Here is a 19,815-nt window from a genome sequence, read left to right as displayed (position 1 = left end):
AGCAAGTTAGAATTATACCTGCTTTTGGTACTTTTTAAACACGGAAGTAGTCTAAATATGGCCCTTGTATACAATCGATGGTCATGAGGAGAGCGAATCAAGCAACATGGGTTTTATATTTATTTTGTACCTGTCGGTTAAAGCAACAGCCTCCATCTGGTCCAATTGTACATTCTCCTTGGTTTTAAGCCTGTCCGACAGGAATATTTGTCGTGAGGATGTAAATCTTATTATGAAACGAGCACTTTCATAATGTTTTGTTTGAATTTATAAAATTACGAAAAGAGAGTGGTTTTGAAGTCAATAAAGTATGATTGCGTTATTTCAATAAAACAATATTAAACTATTTTATTTGGTCCTTATTTTCAAACAGTGTGTCCTAGTGGTAGATGATTATGGATAATGTATGATTTTTGCATTTGAAATAGTATTAATTGTTTTCACTTCTGTATATTACATGAAAGCTTTGTGTTAATTCTATATATTTAAGTTCATTGCAAATGGCACATCAATTTGCCCATCACAAAGCCGGAAATGATGCAACCCGCGTCTTGATATAATTATAGTAGTTTTAGCTAATTGAATACGTTCATAGATCAGTATTAAGATATAACGTTTCTCTTAATGTGATAAATATTACAAGCAGTAAACCCCTGTCAAATTCAGCTCAGCTTACGGTATTTGGTTATTTTATAACACTTGCCAGTATCAAATATGCATATCATTTCAAATATTGAACCATTGTTGTACGCATAAAAGGGCACCCCAAATAGCATGTCGTACAGCAAAATGTGATATTACTTAAGTGTTAAGAAAGAAGAAAAACTAATTGAAATACCAATTTGCATCAACATATGTTTAAATAACATGTAAGAGCCCAATTCCAAAAACTTCCAATTTTTGTTTCGCTGATTTTGAGTCAATTAAATAAATTTTAATTGGTTTTATAATGACTTTAATTTATCCCCTGTCGCGACAAGGAATGTTTTTTATGCCATTGGAATTGTGTATTGTGGCGAGAAGAATTTTATAACATTTTCAGCCAACTTCGAATAAATGTAAATTGAATATTCATATAACAAGTATATTACAAAACCTTCTGCTCACGATATGAGATATGCACACTACATGTTCTTGCAAAACTTGATTACATTCACTGTTGACGTTTATAACTTTCGTTTTGTTAAATTATAATGACATTTAGCTAAGCAGTGGCAGTTTTCACTTAATTATTGAGCAAAAATAAATAACATGCAACACTCGTAATAAAACCTTGTTAACCGTTCAAGTATGTTTTAAATTAGTTATGATACTCCATGTCATGTTCGTGGGATTTATCAACAATGTACAGGTCGAAAGAAAGAAAATATTGCGGATTGATCGCTGTTCATTGTTAAACCTATCCTGCTGAGTATACGTTAACATTTGGTTTCAAATTGATTCCGTGTCACAAGTGCTCCGAACTCGATAAACATCACGACTAGTATTGGTGCCATTTACGGAGATATGAACGTAGATTGGTTTAATACGGTATGTGGAGTCTACCATACATCTCAACACTAATCCACTATAATAAAATCATACACATTAACACCAGTCGGCTATTTCATATTCAAATATCACAACAGCAGTCGATTATTTCATAGTCATACACGTCAACACCGGTCCACTATTGTATAGCCATAAACCTCAACACAAGTGGAATATTCTAGAATGAAAGACCCCAACACCTTCCCGCTACTGTATAACCAAACACATCCACACCATTTCAGTATTGTAAAACCATTTACCCCACCGCCAGTCCACTGTTGTGTATGACCTTACATCTCAACGCCACTCTACTGTAATACAAACAAACACCTCTACAACAGTCGACTATAGTATAACTGAACATCTCAACACTAGTGAACTATTGTATAACCATTACATCAAACTCATTTGCAGGACACTATTGTTAAGCCGTTCTGCTAAGCACCAATCAACATTTGCATAATCATACACTTTAACACCAGTCAACTACTGTATAACCCTACACCTCAACACCAGTCGACAATAACCATACACCTCAACACCAGTCGACCACAACCATACACCTCAACACCAGTCGACAATAACCATACACCTCAACACAAGTCGACTATTGTATAACCATACACCTCAACATCAGTCGACAATAACCATACACCTCAACACAAGTCGACTATTGTATAACCATAAACCTCAACATCAGTCGACAATAACCATACACCTCAACATCAGTCGACAATAACCATACACCTCAATACAAGTCGACTATTGTATAACCATACACCTCAACATCAGTCGACAATCGTACAACCATACATCTCAACATTAGTCGACAATCGTACAACCATACATCTCAACATTAGTCGACAATCGTATAGCCCTACACCTCAACACCAGTCGACAATAACCATACACCTCAACACAAGTCGACTATTGTATAACCATACACCTCAACATCAGTCGACAATAACCATACACCTCAACACAAGTCGACTATTGTATAACCATATACCTCAACATCAGTCGATATTAACCATACACCTCAACACCAGTCGACAATAACCATGCACCTCAACACAAGTCGACTATTGTATAACCATATACCTCAATATCAGTCGACAATAACCATACACCTCAACATAAGTCGACTGTTTTATAACCATACACCTCAACATCAGTCGACAATAACCATACACCTCAACACCAGTCGAATATAACCATACACCTCAACACAAGTCGACTATTGTATAACCATACACCTCAACATCAGTCGACTATAACCATACACCTCAACATCAGTCGACATTCGTACAACCATACATCTCAACACCAGTTGATAAACGTATAACGATACAACTTTTCAACAGTCGACAATCGTAATATCGTACAATTCAACATCAGTGGAAAATCGTATAACTATACAACTTTACACAACTCGACAATCGTATAACCATTCACCTCAATATCAGTTGACAATTGTGTAACCTTACAACTATACACCAGTCGACAATCGTATAATCATACACCTCAAAACAAGTCGACAATCGTATAACCATACACCTCAAAACCAGTCGACAATCGTTCAACCATACACCTCAACACAAGTCGACAATCGTATTACCATACACCTCAAAACCAGTCGACAATCGTATAACCATACACCTCAACACAAGTCGACAATCGTATAACCGTACACCTCAAAACCAGTCGACAATCGTACAACCATACACCTCAACACAAGTCGACAATCGTATAACCATACACCTCAAAACCAGTCGACAATCGTACAACCATACACCTCAACACAAGTCGACAATCGTATAACCATACACCTCAATACAAGTAGACAAACGTATAACCATACACCTCAACATCACTCGACTATTGTATAACCATACACCTCAACATCAGTCGACAATCGTACAACCATACACCTCAACATCAGTCGACAATCGTACAAGCATACACCTCAACATCAGTCGACAATCGTACAACCATACATCTCAACATCAGTCGACAATCGTACAACCATACACCTCAACATCAGTCGACAATCGTACAACCATACACCTCAACATCAGTCGACAATCGTATAACCATACACCTCAACACAAGTCGACAAACGTATAATCAAACACCTCAAAACCAGTCGACAATCGTATAACCATTCACCTCAAAACCAGTCCACAATCGTATAACCATACACCTCAACACAATTTAAACATAAACCTGGTTTAATGGCACTGGGTAAACGCCAAAGACATAGAATATGAAAACAAAAAAATCACAAACAAGAAACATGGAAGAACAGCACAAAACTCCACAAACAGCACAGTGCACGCATACTATATATAAAAAAACTGGGTATGTTTATCAAGGATGGTTAGTTACCGCCTTGGAACGCTCAGTAAAATGTAATTTACTGGGGGTTAAAACCAGTTTAAGCGCACAAACCTCACTCTTATCCCAACAATCCTAAATAAAGAAAAAACACAAAAGGTAAATCTTATCAAAGTATGCATTAACTTGAGGAAACTTAACAATAAATCAAATAATAATACACTTATAGGTAAACCCCAAGAACTTCTATGATTAGAGATCCCAACTCTATCTGCAGAAGGAGGAATACAATTCAGAACACCTAATGCAAAAACTTTTCAAAGATACGATGCAGTCATTGTTTGAAACTATGAGCATCTCACGCAGTCTGCCTTATAAAATAAAAGGTTTAAATCTGTGTGATCATAGATTTTTTTAATAAAGTCGACAATTTCATCTCCATACAACTCAACATCAATCGATAATTGTAATATGAACTAAGGCGCTGCCTCTACGGGCTTGAAGTGTTATTGCCGGAATCGTAGTTCTTTTTATGAAACACGTTTTTTACAATACATCGCGGCCGGCATATTTGGCCTCTCGGGCCATCAAGAACAATTAGCTGTTTTATATAGACAAGTCGAAAAACTTTTCAGTACATGTTCTTTAAAGTTAAGCACAGAGCATTAATTTATGAAAATTCATATGGCAAGGACGAAGAGGCTTTTTTGAATGTGCTTTTAAGCTGTTTAATTATTTTGATATCGGGTCTACACTCCAGTTACCAGAAAACCATTTTTTTGAAGAAGTAAAAGATACAGACCATTATTTGTCCATGATTTAATGAATACTAGTATGATAATACAGGCATATCTTTATTGTTCGCCATCTTCCTTGCCACATACTTTGCATGATCTCTCCGTATTTTGATTAGTAATTAAGACCATAGTGAAAGAAATCGGCTAAGTAAGTATGAAGGAAATCGTTTCTATAACCAGTTGTAAATCCTTATAAGTATTGGTCTTTCACACCTTCCATAAAGCAAGCAGTAAGTATTTCACAGTTTATTTATGAGTCCTTAATTTACATACATACACTATATACACACATTTATTAACTAAAGCTATAAAATATGAGATAAATATGCACATGGCCATTGTAAATAAGTAATGCGATATTCATACAGTTATGTTGCAGTAGACAAATTATTAATTATAATTATAAACAAGAACTAGGAAGCATATAATTATAATGAGGATAAAAGCATTCAGCTGATACAGAAGACATTTTTTTAAAAAGTAAAAGCTGAGTATATGGTCACCTTAATGCAAGAACTCAATATCTGCTTCTATATCTATATGCAGTTATTGAGTTATTGCACTAAGGTGATTTATTATATTCTTGTAACAATAACATTCAATACTCATATTTGAAGATTTAACTTCAACACTATCCATTTCATAAATTATGTCGATTTAACTGCAACATCAGTAAAACATAACTTTGACCAAATGCATGAGTATAATCCCTGATTAACAGTAAATAAAACAATTCTTTTTAATATTACATGTCAAAAGCATTATCACTTTTGAAAAAAACTATATTGTTTACACAGAAAAAAGATAAAAATAAAATTATAGTTAAGGAAAAATATGAATGCAATAAATTGCCCATTGAGGTCAAACATAAGAACATTACTCAACTATTATTAAAACTTCAATTTTTCAAACCAAAAGATTTAAGGGGTTTACTTCCATTATCAAAAACTAGTTACTAATATATTTTAAAGCACATTTCAATATCTGCAATATATTTCCATCACATAAGTGTTTTGTTTATAGTAAGTATAATTGTAGAATAAGTCTGTAATAAGAAAATAAATATATATAAAAAGTAACAGAAAAAAATGCATGGATTTTTTTTAATTGAAAATGAAAACAAAAGTGAGCCTTACAATTTTCAACAAAAATGTTTTATCATTTGAATGTTGAGGGCAACATAAGTGAATGAATAAGTTAATGCTAAAATATATTTAAGGCTTATACTAAGAATAACTGATAATCTATTGAAAACTAATGGATTGAAAGTAACTAAATGGTTTAATTAAGAAGTGTAATGTACATGTTTGTCAAGTTTAACAGTTGTTAATAACTTTCCTGTTTGTACATGAACTAAAGCAAGTGCTTTTGCTTTTGATTGTTTTCCTTTAAAGCATTGATATATAATAAAGAAAAATCCACTAATTTGAGGTTTTCATTTCTGCACACACTTGATTATGAATGGAAATATCAAAATGGCATGAAAGTTTTGCTGTTACTTAAAGCTGCACTCTTACAGATTTACTGTTTTGACAACTTTTTTCAATTCTTTGTCTTGAAATTAGATTTTGTTTTGTAAATATCTACTTACCAGTGATGAAAGACTGCTGAAAAAAGATCAGATCGCAGATTTTCATATTTCCATTCCAAATTTAATGTTCATGTTAATATCCTTTTTGGGACGGTAATATTTAAAGCTGCGATCTGATCTTTTGTCAGAAGTCTTTTATCATTGGTTTGCATTTATGTATGCAAAAACTTAATAGCTCAAAGACAAAAAATAAAAATGTTGTCAAAACGTTAATCTGTGAGAGTGCAGCTTTAACATCAGATTTCACAATAAATAAATTACATAAAAAGCTGTTTAATTACTGATGAAAATAGGATAGAAACTCTATCGCTAAACTATGACAAAAACAGTGCTATTTCTTTTATATAAAGTCTTCTTGATGTTTTTGTTCTGAGTAATATCCCAAAATATGACATTATATAGATATTGCATGGCTTCCAGTGTGACAGGTACAGTATTTACCCGAATGTTGACAATATGTACTGTCACACTGGAAGCCATGCAATATTTATTTTATTATACCGAACACAGTTGCATTTATATACATATATAAGACTTTTACCATAACACAACTTTCAAGTTTAATCAATTAATTCTGTAAATGTCGTTTAGAAATAAGGCAAACACAGGTTATAACCAGATCACAATACATTTTAATACATGTAAGCAATTTTCATAGTTCCAGAGGCAATGATTTTTCCAATTTTTACACTAACTACAGTTTTTGCAAAACAGTGTCAAATTATGTTAAGCTCTATGCCACCTGTTTCTTCTCTTTCATTCAACTTAAAATAAAATATTGAAACTTGAACTAAAGCACTCTTTTTTCTGTATTCACATCCGCATCTTGGTCAACGGGGGGCAAATAGCTGTGGTCTTGAGCCTATTGTAGCAACATTTTTTTCAGAAACATACTTCAAAACTCCTATAGTTCAACTTCAGGCTATATGCAACACATACTGAAAGTTTAACAATGATATATTAAATACTAAATGAATGAGACAAGTATCAGCACCTGTGGTATTTTCATAAAAAAGCAGAAACAGCCATTTTCCTCAAATGGTAAGCCGCAAACCTTTGAAGAGCTATTATTTCCTTATGCATTGGAATAATTTGACCAAGTTAAGTTTTCCTTGTAGCTTTCAATAGTGTCTATAAAACAGACCACAAAAAAGGCCTGCCTACTCTTTTAAGATTTTTTCTAAGCAAAATAAGGTTTTTCCACTTCATCGGCTTAGTGTTTTATATAAAGAAAGACAAAGAGCCAAACTGAAATGCTTCAACTTGTCAAACTTTTGCTTTTCTGGTCCACTTATATACAAAGGTAACAGAAATGTTCAGTTTAACACAAGAAATTTAGTGATTATGTGTTTATAGACAGTCTAAACACCAACATGCCAAATTGTATGCTTCTGGGACAAATAGCGCAACAAAGGAAATGGCAAAACACACCAAAACTGAAAGATTCATGACAACTGCTAGTGGTTTCATGTATGAGGTGGCTACATGGTGTAGAAAATGCAGAGAAAGCATTATTATGCCATTTTTTGAAGAAAAAAAATACTTTAAGTATCTGTTTTGAAGGCTAGATTTGGCATTATTAATTTAGAGTACAGCACTTCACCATTGTCTATAAGTTGCTTATTTACACCTGATTTGCTATAAATCTCACTCTTTGGAATCATTTACACATAAACAAGTACTACAGAAATGACTAACATCTTCATTCTTCTTAAATATTGGATTTAGAGCTGCATCTCCTGGATTCAGATAGCAGGACTATCGCCGGGGGGGGGGGGGGAAGCCGCAGCTAACTGGAGCTTATTGGAACATCATGATCTGCAAGCAAGACACAAAAGCATATTTTACACTAATAAAAATATCTGCAATTACTGTTAAAGTTTGAAAAAGGCCTGTAACAACTCATTTGAAGCATACACAATCTTTTATGAATCAAAAATGTGATAAATATGCAGAAAAGTTCATGAATTCAAGGATTTTCAGGACAATTTTATGAAATATATAGTCTTTTGGACATTTTGCAATCAGTTATTAACAAATCAAAGGTTAATCTCATCTTATTGAGTACCCAGATGCATTTTGAAAGCATTAAGACCAGACATGCTTAGAATTTCTTCGTACTTGGAGACGGTATTCCTTTCTCTAGGGAGAAATTTTCTATATCTATACCCACAATCGTGGCAGCAGTAAAAGAGCAGAAGTGCCTACATGTCGGCCTAAATGGTTAAAGGGACTGTGTCACAGATCTATAAGCACCAAAAAAGTTTTTTTCTCTAACAAATCTCAGGACACCGACTAGCTAATCACGCATACGGAATGAATTCTACCTGGTATTTTTTTAATGGAAAAATATGAAATATCTCCTGAACTTAAATAAATTGTAAACTATGTGATACTTTAGTAAGTAAGTTTCAATGCATTGTACACATAGATGCCAAATTAATGATATTTTTCGACAATTTTCATTTCTTTCGCTATTTTATCATCTGTGAGACAGCCCCTTTAATGGGCGGACGAGTCAAGTCTGTGTGAGTTGAAACCAACTGCCCATTTAACTCAGTTGGCAAGAACGCCGTGCTAGAGTTCCTGTGGTCGTGAGTCTGAGCCCCACACCATGCTCACTTTTCTTCTCAGGTTTACCATAAGCATGAACAATGATTTTTAATGAAAAAGGAATGTTGTTGTTTTTTAGATTTAGTTTTCACTACTTAAGTTTTAACATTTTTATTCAATACTTTAATTTTACAATAAAATAAACGAAGTACACAATCGCACAGTTAACAGTTAGTTTGGCATGTATAGCGATGAGTCATAAATTGTGACCTGAAGGTCATATCTGGATACTGATTGCACCAACTTAGCTTGTTCATTATCCGTAAAAACCAACGTTATGTCATTATGGTGTCCAAACAGCAACGTTAGAACGATTGAATTTACAATAACAAGTATAATTCTTAGTACAACTCACCGTGAAAGCAACGTTAAATCCGTGTTATTGCATCATGTTGAAAGTTTCAATATAATAGACACATTGAAGGCAGACGTCAAGCGTACCTGCAATGTGCCTATATGCAAATCATTGTTTACATCAGCTGTCGTAAAATGCGCATACATACATTTAGCCTAATTATTTAGATATCCAGTTTAAACGGTATTTTTTTAAGATGCGGGGTAAAAAAAACACAATTGTTATGACAAACCCTGTTCGTTTTGTATTATTGTTGCAGAGTTATGAAATATAATTTCCGGTCAAAAAAAGTGCACTTTAGACGTGTATTCATAATATGTGTTCTCCACTCCTTTTATGGAAGTGCCGAAGGTGGATTGTACATGTACCTCGGGTATTTCCGTATTGATTTTCATTGGTTAACGGAGGTCAAACCCCGCCCTAAACACGTACAATTTGCTTGCCGGCATGCACGCGCTTTATATGAACAATTTATGACGAGCTTTTCTGGTTCTCATTTTCGCGGTTCAGTGGTGCTCAATTTTTTTAATGCCTATCTCTCCGGCAAAAAAAGAAGTAGTCCCTTGCATACACGTACAAACCGTAAGAGGGCTTGTACAGACAAACGCTTGTCTTCAAGCCCGTATAAACATACACAACTGAATACCGATTCATCGTTATATCACCAGTTGGGTAATTTTTTAATTTGAAATGAAGTATAACGTTCGATGTTTTTTTTTGTGCTCGTTATGCGTTATAGTAATAGTTTTGACTGTGTATGTTTGTTTCCGTGTGTAATTAAACTGTTTGTTTAGTTCTGTTTGTACTTATATTATCTGTTTTTCCGTCCGTCCGCTGTTTAAATATGTCACCAGTATAGTATCATAAATCGTCAGTTGATCGATTTTCATGTCCAGCATTTCCAACCTGTGTGATTTATGTTTACATTTCTTATTCTGTTCTCGAATAGAATCAATGTATTTGTTTTCGGTTTCTGATAGTAAACTTAGTTTATATTAACATTTTTACTAGTTAAAGTGACACTCTTATTCAAAATCATTACATACGCATGTATAACAAATATCAATTTTGACTGATATACCTTTAACTTATTAAAAAATGCAGTTATTGGCAATATTTATTACTGATAACAAGAGTGTAACCGTGTATTTAATAGCAGGAAGCTCATAAATATTAAACGATTGGTGAATGCTAAAAGATTTACTGTGATTTACTATAGACTCATAAGGTAGAAATACCGTGGGTAATGCTCATTTCTTTCAAATTAAACTCGGTATCCTTCAAAAAAACCATTGTTATCGATATTTTATGATAATCTTTGGAATATTAAAACAATATTTTTAATTGTGGTAAATCCCATTTGGGAGTAAGAATGTACCTTTAAGTACTACGAACTACTTTCTTGTCAATGTAATTCGTATAATTCGTCTGTAAATAATCTCCCTTAAATTATTTTATAATATTAACTATAACAGAATCATGTTTCATATTTAATTTAAATACCACTTCGCTAATAATTTAAACAATATCATTTTCATTGTTTTATTACAACCTGTAAAAATGTTCGTCGCTTACTACTACATTTGCTAAGGAGTGAAAAAATATATTTTTTGAAGATATATACTTTATCCCTTCTTTTCTAGATTATGCACAAGTATACGCGATGTATAAAATACGTTTAAATAGATATGTCTTCTTTATCTATCTTCATGAATAGCGGTTATTATGCCGCAGTTACTTCGCTTCGCAAAGATGCCACGGAAAGGGACTGTCGTCAAACAAGATTGTCTCCAGCGGGGAATAAAATGAAACAAAAACACGATAAATGCATAAAATAAAACGAAAATTGGTTGCATTCAGTTTACGATCGTGTTTTATTTCACGCGTTGTAACAAAAAAATAATATTTTCACGAGTGAAAGGATCACCAGTGAAATTAAATACGATCCTACACATGGTCAATGCCAACAAACTATACCACACTTTGTACGTATGGGCAATATAGATACCGCTTCGTGTACATCCAACATAGGGAAACAGCCATGTTCACCGGAACGTTCTCCGCCAACTCCTACTGAAGTTATTCACGTCAAGCTACGACTTCAAAGAAAAAGGAAATAAGAAATCATAGCATCATATACATGCAATGACTGATATCCCGGACTTAAATATTTTGAAAAATTTGATGGACCATGATATTGAAACACGAGTGAAATCCTAACGCAAAATTATTTCAAAATATATCACAACATGACGTTCAATATAGTGTCTAATTGTTTGACAATCTAAATTTTAAACTGTTATATAGAATGCTCTAGAGTGAGTTAAAAATGTTGTACCCGTAATTGATATTAATAATCATTTATTTCTATGGCACTTTTCTCTGTCGGAGTTTCAAATCGACGATATGGCATAAAATACACTGACTAACAAACCTGTTTTGGTATCAGCAGTAACTAAAGTAGCACCGTGTTCATTAGTATGTTGTCAACATATTGGTCCATAGTTTTAGAAATAACAAGATGTCAGTATGTGCACTTCTTATGACTTAACTGAACTCACCAGAATAAACGTTTTACAGGGTCTAGAGATTGTAGTTTGGACTCTGGTTGTCGGCGTGATAAGCATTTTGGTATATCGAATGAGAAACCCGTACATTGGAAATGGTAATGAGTCCTTCAATCTGTTATTTGCAAGAAATAATTTTGTATTTGTAAACTTTGCGAGTAAAGTTTTGGTATTCTGTCACCGAGGGTGTTTTTCTTTGCATTTTTTTATTTAATTTTATTTATGATAAAAATATTTATGTTCATGTTGTCCCTACGTCATAAATGATGACATGTTTTATCATCTTTGTGGCAGCTAGAGACCAAATGGGAAGAGAACATGAGACAGAAGTTGATTCTACTGACGGTAAAATACTACTAAAATGTAAATAGTAGAGTTAAAAAGGCTTAGTTCAATTTTGATTTGGTTATAGTGATGTTTTATTTGTTTTACTCAATGCATCATTCATTAATTAACTGTTTGATAATGACAAACACTGCACTTTAGAAGGAAATGCGAACACGTCGGATCAGCTCTCAGAGGTAAAACACTTAAAAATAAATAAATAATGTTGCCAACAACTGATTAGAAAATTAAGAAAGTCTGTTTAATTCTTGTAAAGCTACATCGCATAGAAATATTATCCAAGTTCTAGACACCTGTCCATCGAATACTGGTGTCGCAATCTCAAAATGACTGACAGAATACCGTGTATATTGCTTTACTTTATGAACTGATGTCTGGCGGCGTTTCTCTTTTGGCGGTTTTGGCCACCAGATAAGTCATCAACATTTATATTGTTAATACAAATGATGTATATTATTGTTACGGCATTAAATAAATGCCCATATACAAACTTATCCTGGTCGTTTGTTGATTACTTACTAGCTGGGAATATGAGAGTCATAGCCAAGCCTGGTATAATCCATAAATAACATTTATGGTACATAAAAGTATTTATGTAGGCCATTTCATTATTGGTTGGGCTATTTTACCGTTTCGTGGTACCGACAAACGTTTATGTGCGTCGAGGTTTCACTGCCAGACTTCGCCTGGCTTGATGGATACCACGTGACGTTAACAAACCAATGAAATCTCTATCGCCATTATCCTTTGTCTTCAGCGAACAAGCTTTGCGTGAAACGCTAAAAAATCAATAACCACCTCCTCCACATCCTCCTCCACGCCAACTATACAATACATTGTGTCTAGTCAAACTTGTATCATTATTTAAACTTTTGTATCAACCATTTGATCTCTGTATATTTTGTTTACATTTAACAAGAATTGTGTTAAAGCCACTTTTGTATATAAAGGGTGTTATTTCAAATGTTTGTATTCATTAATGTGTCATTTCTGCCAATTTTGCAGATTTCTATACTATTTTATATTAGTGGCGGTTTTGGCCGCCATATAAGTCATCAAGGTTTACCTTGTTTATACAAATAATGTATATTATTGTTACGGCATTAAATAAATGCCCATATACAAACTTATCCTGGTCGTTTGTTGATTACTTACTAGCTGGGGATATGAGAGTCATAGCCAAGCCTGGTATAATACATAAATACAATAAATGCAATGTATCATGTATTGAATATGAATTCATCAAATCAATGATATTAGAGGTTGTTGTTGTTTTGTTAAATCCATATTTAGTGTATAAATGAATTTCACTTTCATTCATGATAGTTATATGTGCATGGGTTAGGTACGCAGGTAAACCGTTCAATTTCATGTGTGTCATTTACATACTATCTTAATGTAATTCCTGAGATTACATGATTTGTCGTCCACAAGTGGGTGAGAGGGCCCAGAATCAAAATTAGAAACGATATAAACGACGCAAATGATTTGATTAAGCGTTTATACCAGTATTCAAGAAGATGCCCGAAAAATTCAAGCAGATTTGAAGCCATTTCTGGTTTGAACACTCCTTTATAATCCGTGGAGTTGCATATGCAGGATCAACTGTAAGCAATGCATGAAACATTGAATGATTTGAAATACATATATTGATAAAGCAAGATGTAAAAAAATAATAATAAGGACAACATACAAAAAAAATGCGTCTCTGAAGACCAGCTCAAATCTGATATATGTAAATAATAAAAAAATGATATTTTTAAGAATTAAAATATATGTATCGCGTCATGAGAAAACCTGCCTTAATGACATCGAGTGCGTCATCGGAAAACCTGGTTGAAATGACGCAGAGTATTTACCTGATATCCGGTGTTGAAGGTTATGTGTCACACATTGTGTGTTTGTTGTTTACCAGTGTTAACAAAAGAAGAAAGAAGAACCGAGACAAAATGGAGGAGGAATTAGAGGTAAATCTTTTCTCTTTCCGTATATATCTTTTTTTAAGTGATACTGCTTTAATCAGTTATATTTTTGGTGAAATTCCAGACAGGTTAAACTAATAACAAATATTAATCAGGCGTTTTTTTTAGATTTAAGGCAATTAAAAGCCTATTGATTTAACATCTGCAAGAAGATAAAACCGATTAATAAGTTTTAAGTGGCATTCCGTAGTTATTATACAATATGTAAATATTATTAAAAAAACCGCTTTATAATTAGTATTTGATTTTCTAAAAAGTTTTAATGTTGATCATAAACTTGTCACATGTAGCCAATATGAGTTATAGTCAACTATATCGAACTTACAAGGATTACATAGTTATTATAAATGATGGAGAAAAGGATAAGAAACATGAAATGAATAAAAGATCATGTGAAAAAAAAAACGATGTGACAAAAGGAGAAAATATTATTATATCAGTCTATTTTTTCCATTACCACAAAGCCCACCTAGCTCAATTAGGAGAGCGTTTGACCACTAATCCATACACTGCGGGTTCGACCCCGGCAGATTCTTATTTGATTTTTTTTTCGCACAAAATTTTATAAAAATGGAAAGAGATACAAAAGCATAAGTAAATATTTTTTCTACTAAATAGAATAGAAGTTTATAAATTGTGCATTCAAATTTGTTCAATAATAATTTCATAGCATTAAACCTCAATTGAACGAGTTTAAAACTAATATTTTCCAGGAGCTTGAAAGTATCCTTTCGGAGCACTTTGGGAGAACACCACATGGATCTCAGGAGTTAGAAGAAGATGATCAAGATCTATGTGAGCCGCCGGATAACGCAGAGGCAGGGCCACTTGTACAAACAAGAATGCGTGAAATGGTTTTATCACTAAATTCAGAGAGTGGTGAAAGCAGCGACGAGTGTACATATGATTCAGATTGGCAAGACTATTTAAACACAAAACGCTTCATGGAAGACTGCGAATGCAAAAAACAATGTCAGTCTAACATTACACTTGATGAGGCTTATAATATTGTTCTCGAAAGTAAGGAGAAATCAAAAGAAGAAAAGGAACTATTTCTTATGGGCGTTCTTAGTGCCGAGAAGTATGATTCTGTAAAAACGAAACGAGGCAAAAAGCGGGTGCGTGCCAGAACAAAGTTCCACGTTAATGGCAGTGCTGTGTGCAGGCAAACGTTCCAGTTATTATATGATGTGAAGCGGACAACGCTAAATAATATTATCCAGCACATGAACGACACCGGCACTGGACCACGAGTACATGGAAATACAGGGCGGCGTCCGAAGCACGCACTTAATTTTGATGATGTCCAGCGCGTCGTGCAATTCATATTGAATCAGGCTGAAGAAAAGGGTATCCCGTATCCAGCAGCACCACGCGCCCGTGACAACCTGCCTACAGTGTTTTTGCCATCCGATGCCACGAGGCTGCTTCTCCATAAAGCCTATTGTAGTATTTGCACGGAGAAGAATGTACGGCAAGTGAAACTGTCTGCATTTAAAACAATCTGGTCATCATGCGTCCCCCGTATTAAAATAGCAAAGCCAAGAGATGACGTGTGCGCAACATGCGAGAAAATGAGACAGCAGATTGCCAACGCCGTCACTGAGGAAGAGAAGATGGAGGCAACAGGAGCCATACGCGCACATATCATTGAGGCCCAACAGGTACACACTAACATTTGTACAATAAGTGTTTGACTGACAGCTATCATACAATATGACTCGTTTAAAAGATATTCAAGTAAGAAACTTTATTCACGTAAATTGTTTAACAGACAAAGTTGTCATATTGAAATATGCAGGCTATATGCCGTACAGCAATGTTTACAGAATTACAAAATATCATAACTTATACATTTGCTGCGCAATCAATTAACCTTGCATTCATGTTTTTATATTATAGGAAAGGGAGGTTTATAATGTTTGTGTAGCGAGGGCTCAGATGGAACCAGACACTTTCCACCATTACACGTTTGACTTCAGTCAGTGCGTCAGTCTCCCCCACTACAGTCGTCAGATGAGCCCAATATTCTTCCTTTCCCTGCGAAAAGTACACATCTTCGGATTCAGAATCAGCGCGGGGAAACAGCTCAATTTTTTAATTGATGAAGCTGAAGCCATGGGAAAAGACGGGAAGGAAACACATGGACCCAACGCCGTACTATCCATGATAGACTATGCGCTCGAGTCTCACTGTGTCCCGGTCGAAACATTCACTATTCATGCCGACAATTGTCCAGGTAATACTTTTCATTGTTAATTTCGAATGAATTTAGTTATTTGGTAAAATAACTTCATGTTATGTAATGTACATTAAAACATAAAATAAACTTATATAATTATGCATCGTATTTCATTCGTGATAAAGAAATATTTTTTCATGAAAATCATGTCATAATGTTTTATTGTTGCAGGGCAAAATAAAAATATGTACGTCATTGGCTACTTCCGATGGCGTGTTATGACCGGGCAGCAGACAGGGATCGAATTATTGATGCAAATACCAGGTACGTTATTTCATATCAAAACCTTAACAACATACATACGAAATTTCGAGTTAAGTTCTCCATTTGCTTTAGTTTAAAAGTCAGGAAATAAATTAAATATTTTGCAGGCCATGCCAGGTGTCATGTGGACAGTGGCTTTGCGACTCTGAAGAAGGCATACAGACGTCATGATACAGAGACGCTTGACGAGCTGGCAGGAGTGGTTGACCGGTCGTCTGTGACCAACGTATCGGTGCGCTACCCGCAGTGGATCTGGAGAGATTGGAAATCGTTCCTATCCAGGCATTTCAAGTCATTTGTAGGAATACGGTAAATATTTGTGTGTTACGTTAATATTGAGATTTAGATATACTGCATTGTACAGTTATTTTTAATATATTAAAATATTTTTCTGCGTAGATCCATATTATGTAACAGGAATTGCATTTTCGATGGAGACCCGTTTTACCTAATAACAGACCAAATTATTCAATTATTATTAAGTTAATTCTTTTTCAGGAAATACCAACATTTCAGGTTCACAGCCAGTCTGCCAGGCATCGTGATTGTAAAGGAAAAAAGGGGTGGCGAAGAAACACATGTCAACCTCCTTAAGGACCGCTCCTTCAGGTTTTTAGTGGACACCAGGCCGGAACCGGTTCAAGCGGCTGGTCTAAGCTTGAACAGGAAGGAATATCTCCGTCGGAGTGTCAGCAAACACGTGTCCGAAGAGAAACGGGAACAGTTTTGCGCGGGTTTTGCATCTTAAAAGACGTTCATGTAATATGTAGTGGTCAGATTACTTGAGACACTTGAATATTTATCAATTAAGTTATTCCATCTGTTTTATGATAAAAATATTCTTGGTTTTTACACTGTTCCATATGTTGTTGTGGAATGATCCATAGTCGTTAAACAATGCTTTTGAAGACACGCATTACATGAAAAATATTGATAGAAAATTAACTGCGAAATAATTGTAGGTACACCACATACATGATTATTATATAACGTTCATGTTAAGATGTATGCTTGTACTTTGGTGTCAAATGTAATATTATATTATATTGACAGTCACCGGTGATCTCAATCTTTTGATGTAAATTAAAGAATATTGCTTGTAAATCTTGTTTGATTTATTTTAAAATTAAACACTTAAACTGCGCATGCTGTTGGAATACTACACTTTAGTAAAAAAAAGAGCAACTACAGTTGCCTAGCAACCCAAGTGACGTCATACTGACATGTATCGAACTTCAACTGAATGTGCAATTCTTTTACGATAGTAATGGAATGAATGATCAACATTTTAATTTGTTTTTTCTGCATGATTAAAAGAAAAGTATCCGAACATCTAACGCCGTAAACGTGACGTTGTAGAACAGAGAACGTTCAGAAAAATGCTATACGGTTGGCTCATTTGAATGCGTTTTTGTGTAAGAAAAAATAGGCGCATATAAATAAAACTCATATGGTTAAGCTCATAAATAATTACTTGTTCCAAATATGTAAAAACAATAATTTCGTAAAAAATGTCATTAAAGCAGGTTTTCTCCTGACGCGAATATTATATCCAATTGTTTAAATTCCATTTATAAGCAAACAAAATACTGAGCTGGTACCTAGTAAGATTCTCTACATAAATATTTTACTATTAACATTGAAGATTTCATTTCTAAAAGTGACGTAACACGCGACTATACGAATTCATCTAAATATGCTCATGACGTTATTTTTAATACAGAAAGGGACTTACGTTTCAAGAATATTTTCATGAAATTAAAAGGAATATCTAGTTTAACTCTGAAGAAAAAAAAACAGCAAATAAACTTCTTTATTGAAGTAAATTTTTATCACAAAACAAAATGGGAAATAAATTCATAACATGCAGGAAACTTACCAATTAAGCAATGATTGCTTCTTATAAAATTGTTTACAAACGTGTGGAGTGTTGTTGTTGTTTTTCAAATGAGTAATACGAAGTAATGCATACTTCGATAAGATTTAGCTTTGGTATTTTATCTTTATTAAGGATTGCTGGGATAAGAGTGAGGTTTGTGCACATAAACTGGTTTAAATCCCCAGTAAATTTACAATTTACTGACCGTTCCATGGCGGTACGTAACAATTCTTGATAAACATACCTAATTTTTATATATTTAGTATGTATGCACTGTGTCCATGTTTCTTGTTTGTGATTATATATTCTATGTCTTAGGCGTTTACCCAGTGCCATTAAACCGGGTTTATGTTTAAACTATTTGCTACTGAGCTTGTTTCTGTAGCTTTTCGCATAAATATACAGATTAAACATGTGTATAGCGCATGTCCTGAGACAAGGTTGAATTTGATATATTGTTATATTTTAATATATTCAAAGTCAATATAACAGATAATGACCGATGATATATTGTGTTTCTTACAGTAAGATCATCTACTTTTGGTATTCAAAGAAGTATTTAAGCACGGAGGACTAAAACAACTCAGCAAAATATTACATGCCAAGCTTGTTAACTGGATAACTATTAGTATTGCAATCAAAGGCGAGACCGTGTCCGGAAACTCTTCTTTCGTAAATGCCGTTTTAGGCAAGAACACAGATTATATTGGAGCAGCCCCTACTGGTGCTACTAAAATATCAAATGCTTGTATCGAATAAAAGCATCCGACAAACGACACATTATCGTTCTGGGATTAACCTGGCCTTGGGTCCCCTTTATTTCCATTATTTAGGTCAGAATACATCGGGAATGTAGAGTATTTTCAAATGTACCACTTATTTATCATTTTAAGCTGTGAACGGTTGAAGGAAAATGATATTTTGCTTGTGAGAGAAATTGAAAACTGCGATAAGGATTTTTATTTTGTGCGGTCAAAAATTGATAGCTCCCTACTCTCGGAGCAATGTTCGCGTCCAAAAACTTTTGACAAAGAACAATTACTATCTTATGTTCGTATAATAACTACAGAAAAGCTACGCAACGCAAAACTGCGAAACACAAAATGCTTTCTTATAAGCAATCTTGACAGAATAAGTTTTGACTTTAATGAGTTGATGGATACGTTGAAACGAGATGCACATAAACTGCCACGAGCAGAGCTGCTCAAATCGATTGCACTCTTTACATCAACATTTATTGGAGATGCAAGACTGCTGAAAAAAATAGATCGCAGGTTTTCATATTCATGTTCAAAAATTGATGTTTTATGCAT

At 34.1% G+C, this 19,815-nt stretch overlaps 1 protein-coding gene across 1 annotated transcript; it reads left to right on the top strand.

The window, feature by feature from the left end:
• Positions 1–16,047: 16,047 nt before the first annotated feature.
• Positions 16,048–17,371, top strand: LOC128235715 (uncharacterized). Its single transcript, XM_052950517.1, has 4 exons — positions 16,048–16,356; positions 16,531–16,623; positions 16,731–16,932; positions 17,122–17,371. Exons 1-4 carry the CDS (start codon positions 16,059–16,061, stop codon positions 17,369–17,371), a joined length of 843 nt encoding a protein of 280 aa, XP_052806477.1. The 5' UTR covers positions 16,048–16,058.
• The last annotated feature ends 2,444 nt before the right edge of the window (positions 17,372–19,815 follow it).

This window comes from Mya arenaria, chromosome 5 (genome assembly GCF_026914265.1).
Source record: "Mya arenaria isolate MELC-2E11 chromosome 5, ASM2691426v1".
NCBI lineage: Eukaryota > Metazoa > Mollusca > Bivalvia > Myida > Myidae > Mya > Mya arenaria.
Note: the sequence above shows the minus strand (reverse complement) of the source record. Positions and strands in the feature narration are given on the sequence as shown.

Coding starts and splice junctions, on each gene's coding strand:
- LOC128235715 (XM_052950517.1), top strand. CDS start 16,059: ATGGAACCAGACACTTTCCACCATTACACGTTTGACTTCAGTCAGTGC. Junction 16,357..16,530: donor TCATGCCGACAATTGTCCAG/GTAATACTTTTC, acceptor TTATTGTTGCAG/GGCAAAATAAAAATATGTAC. Junction 16,624..16,730: donor ATTATTGATGCAAATACCAG/GTACGTTATTTC, acceptor AATATTTTGCAG/GCCATGCCAGGTGTCATGTG.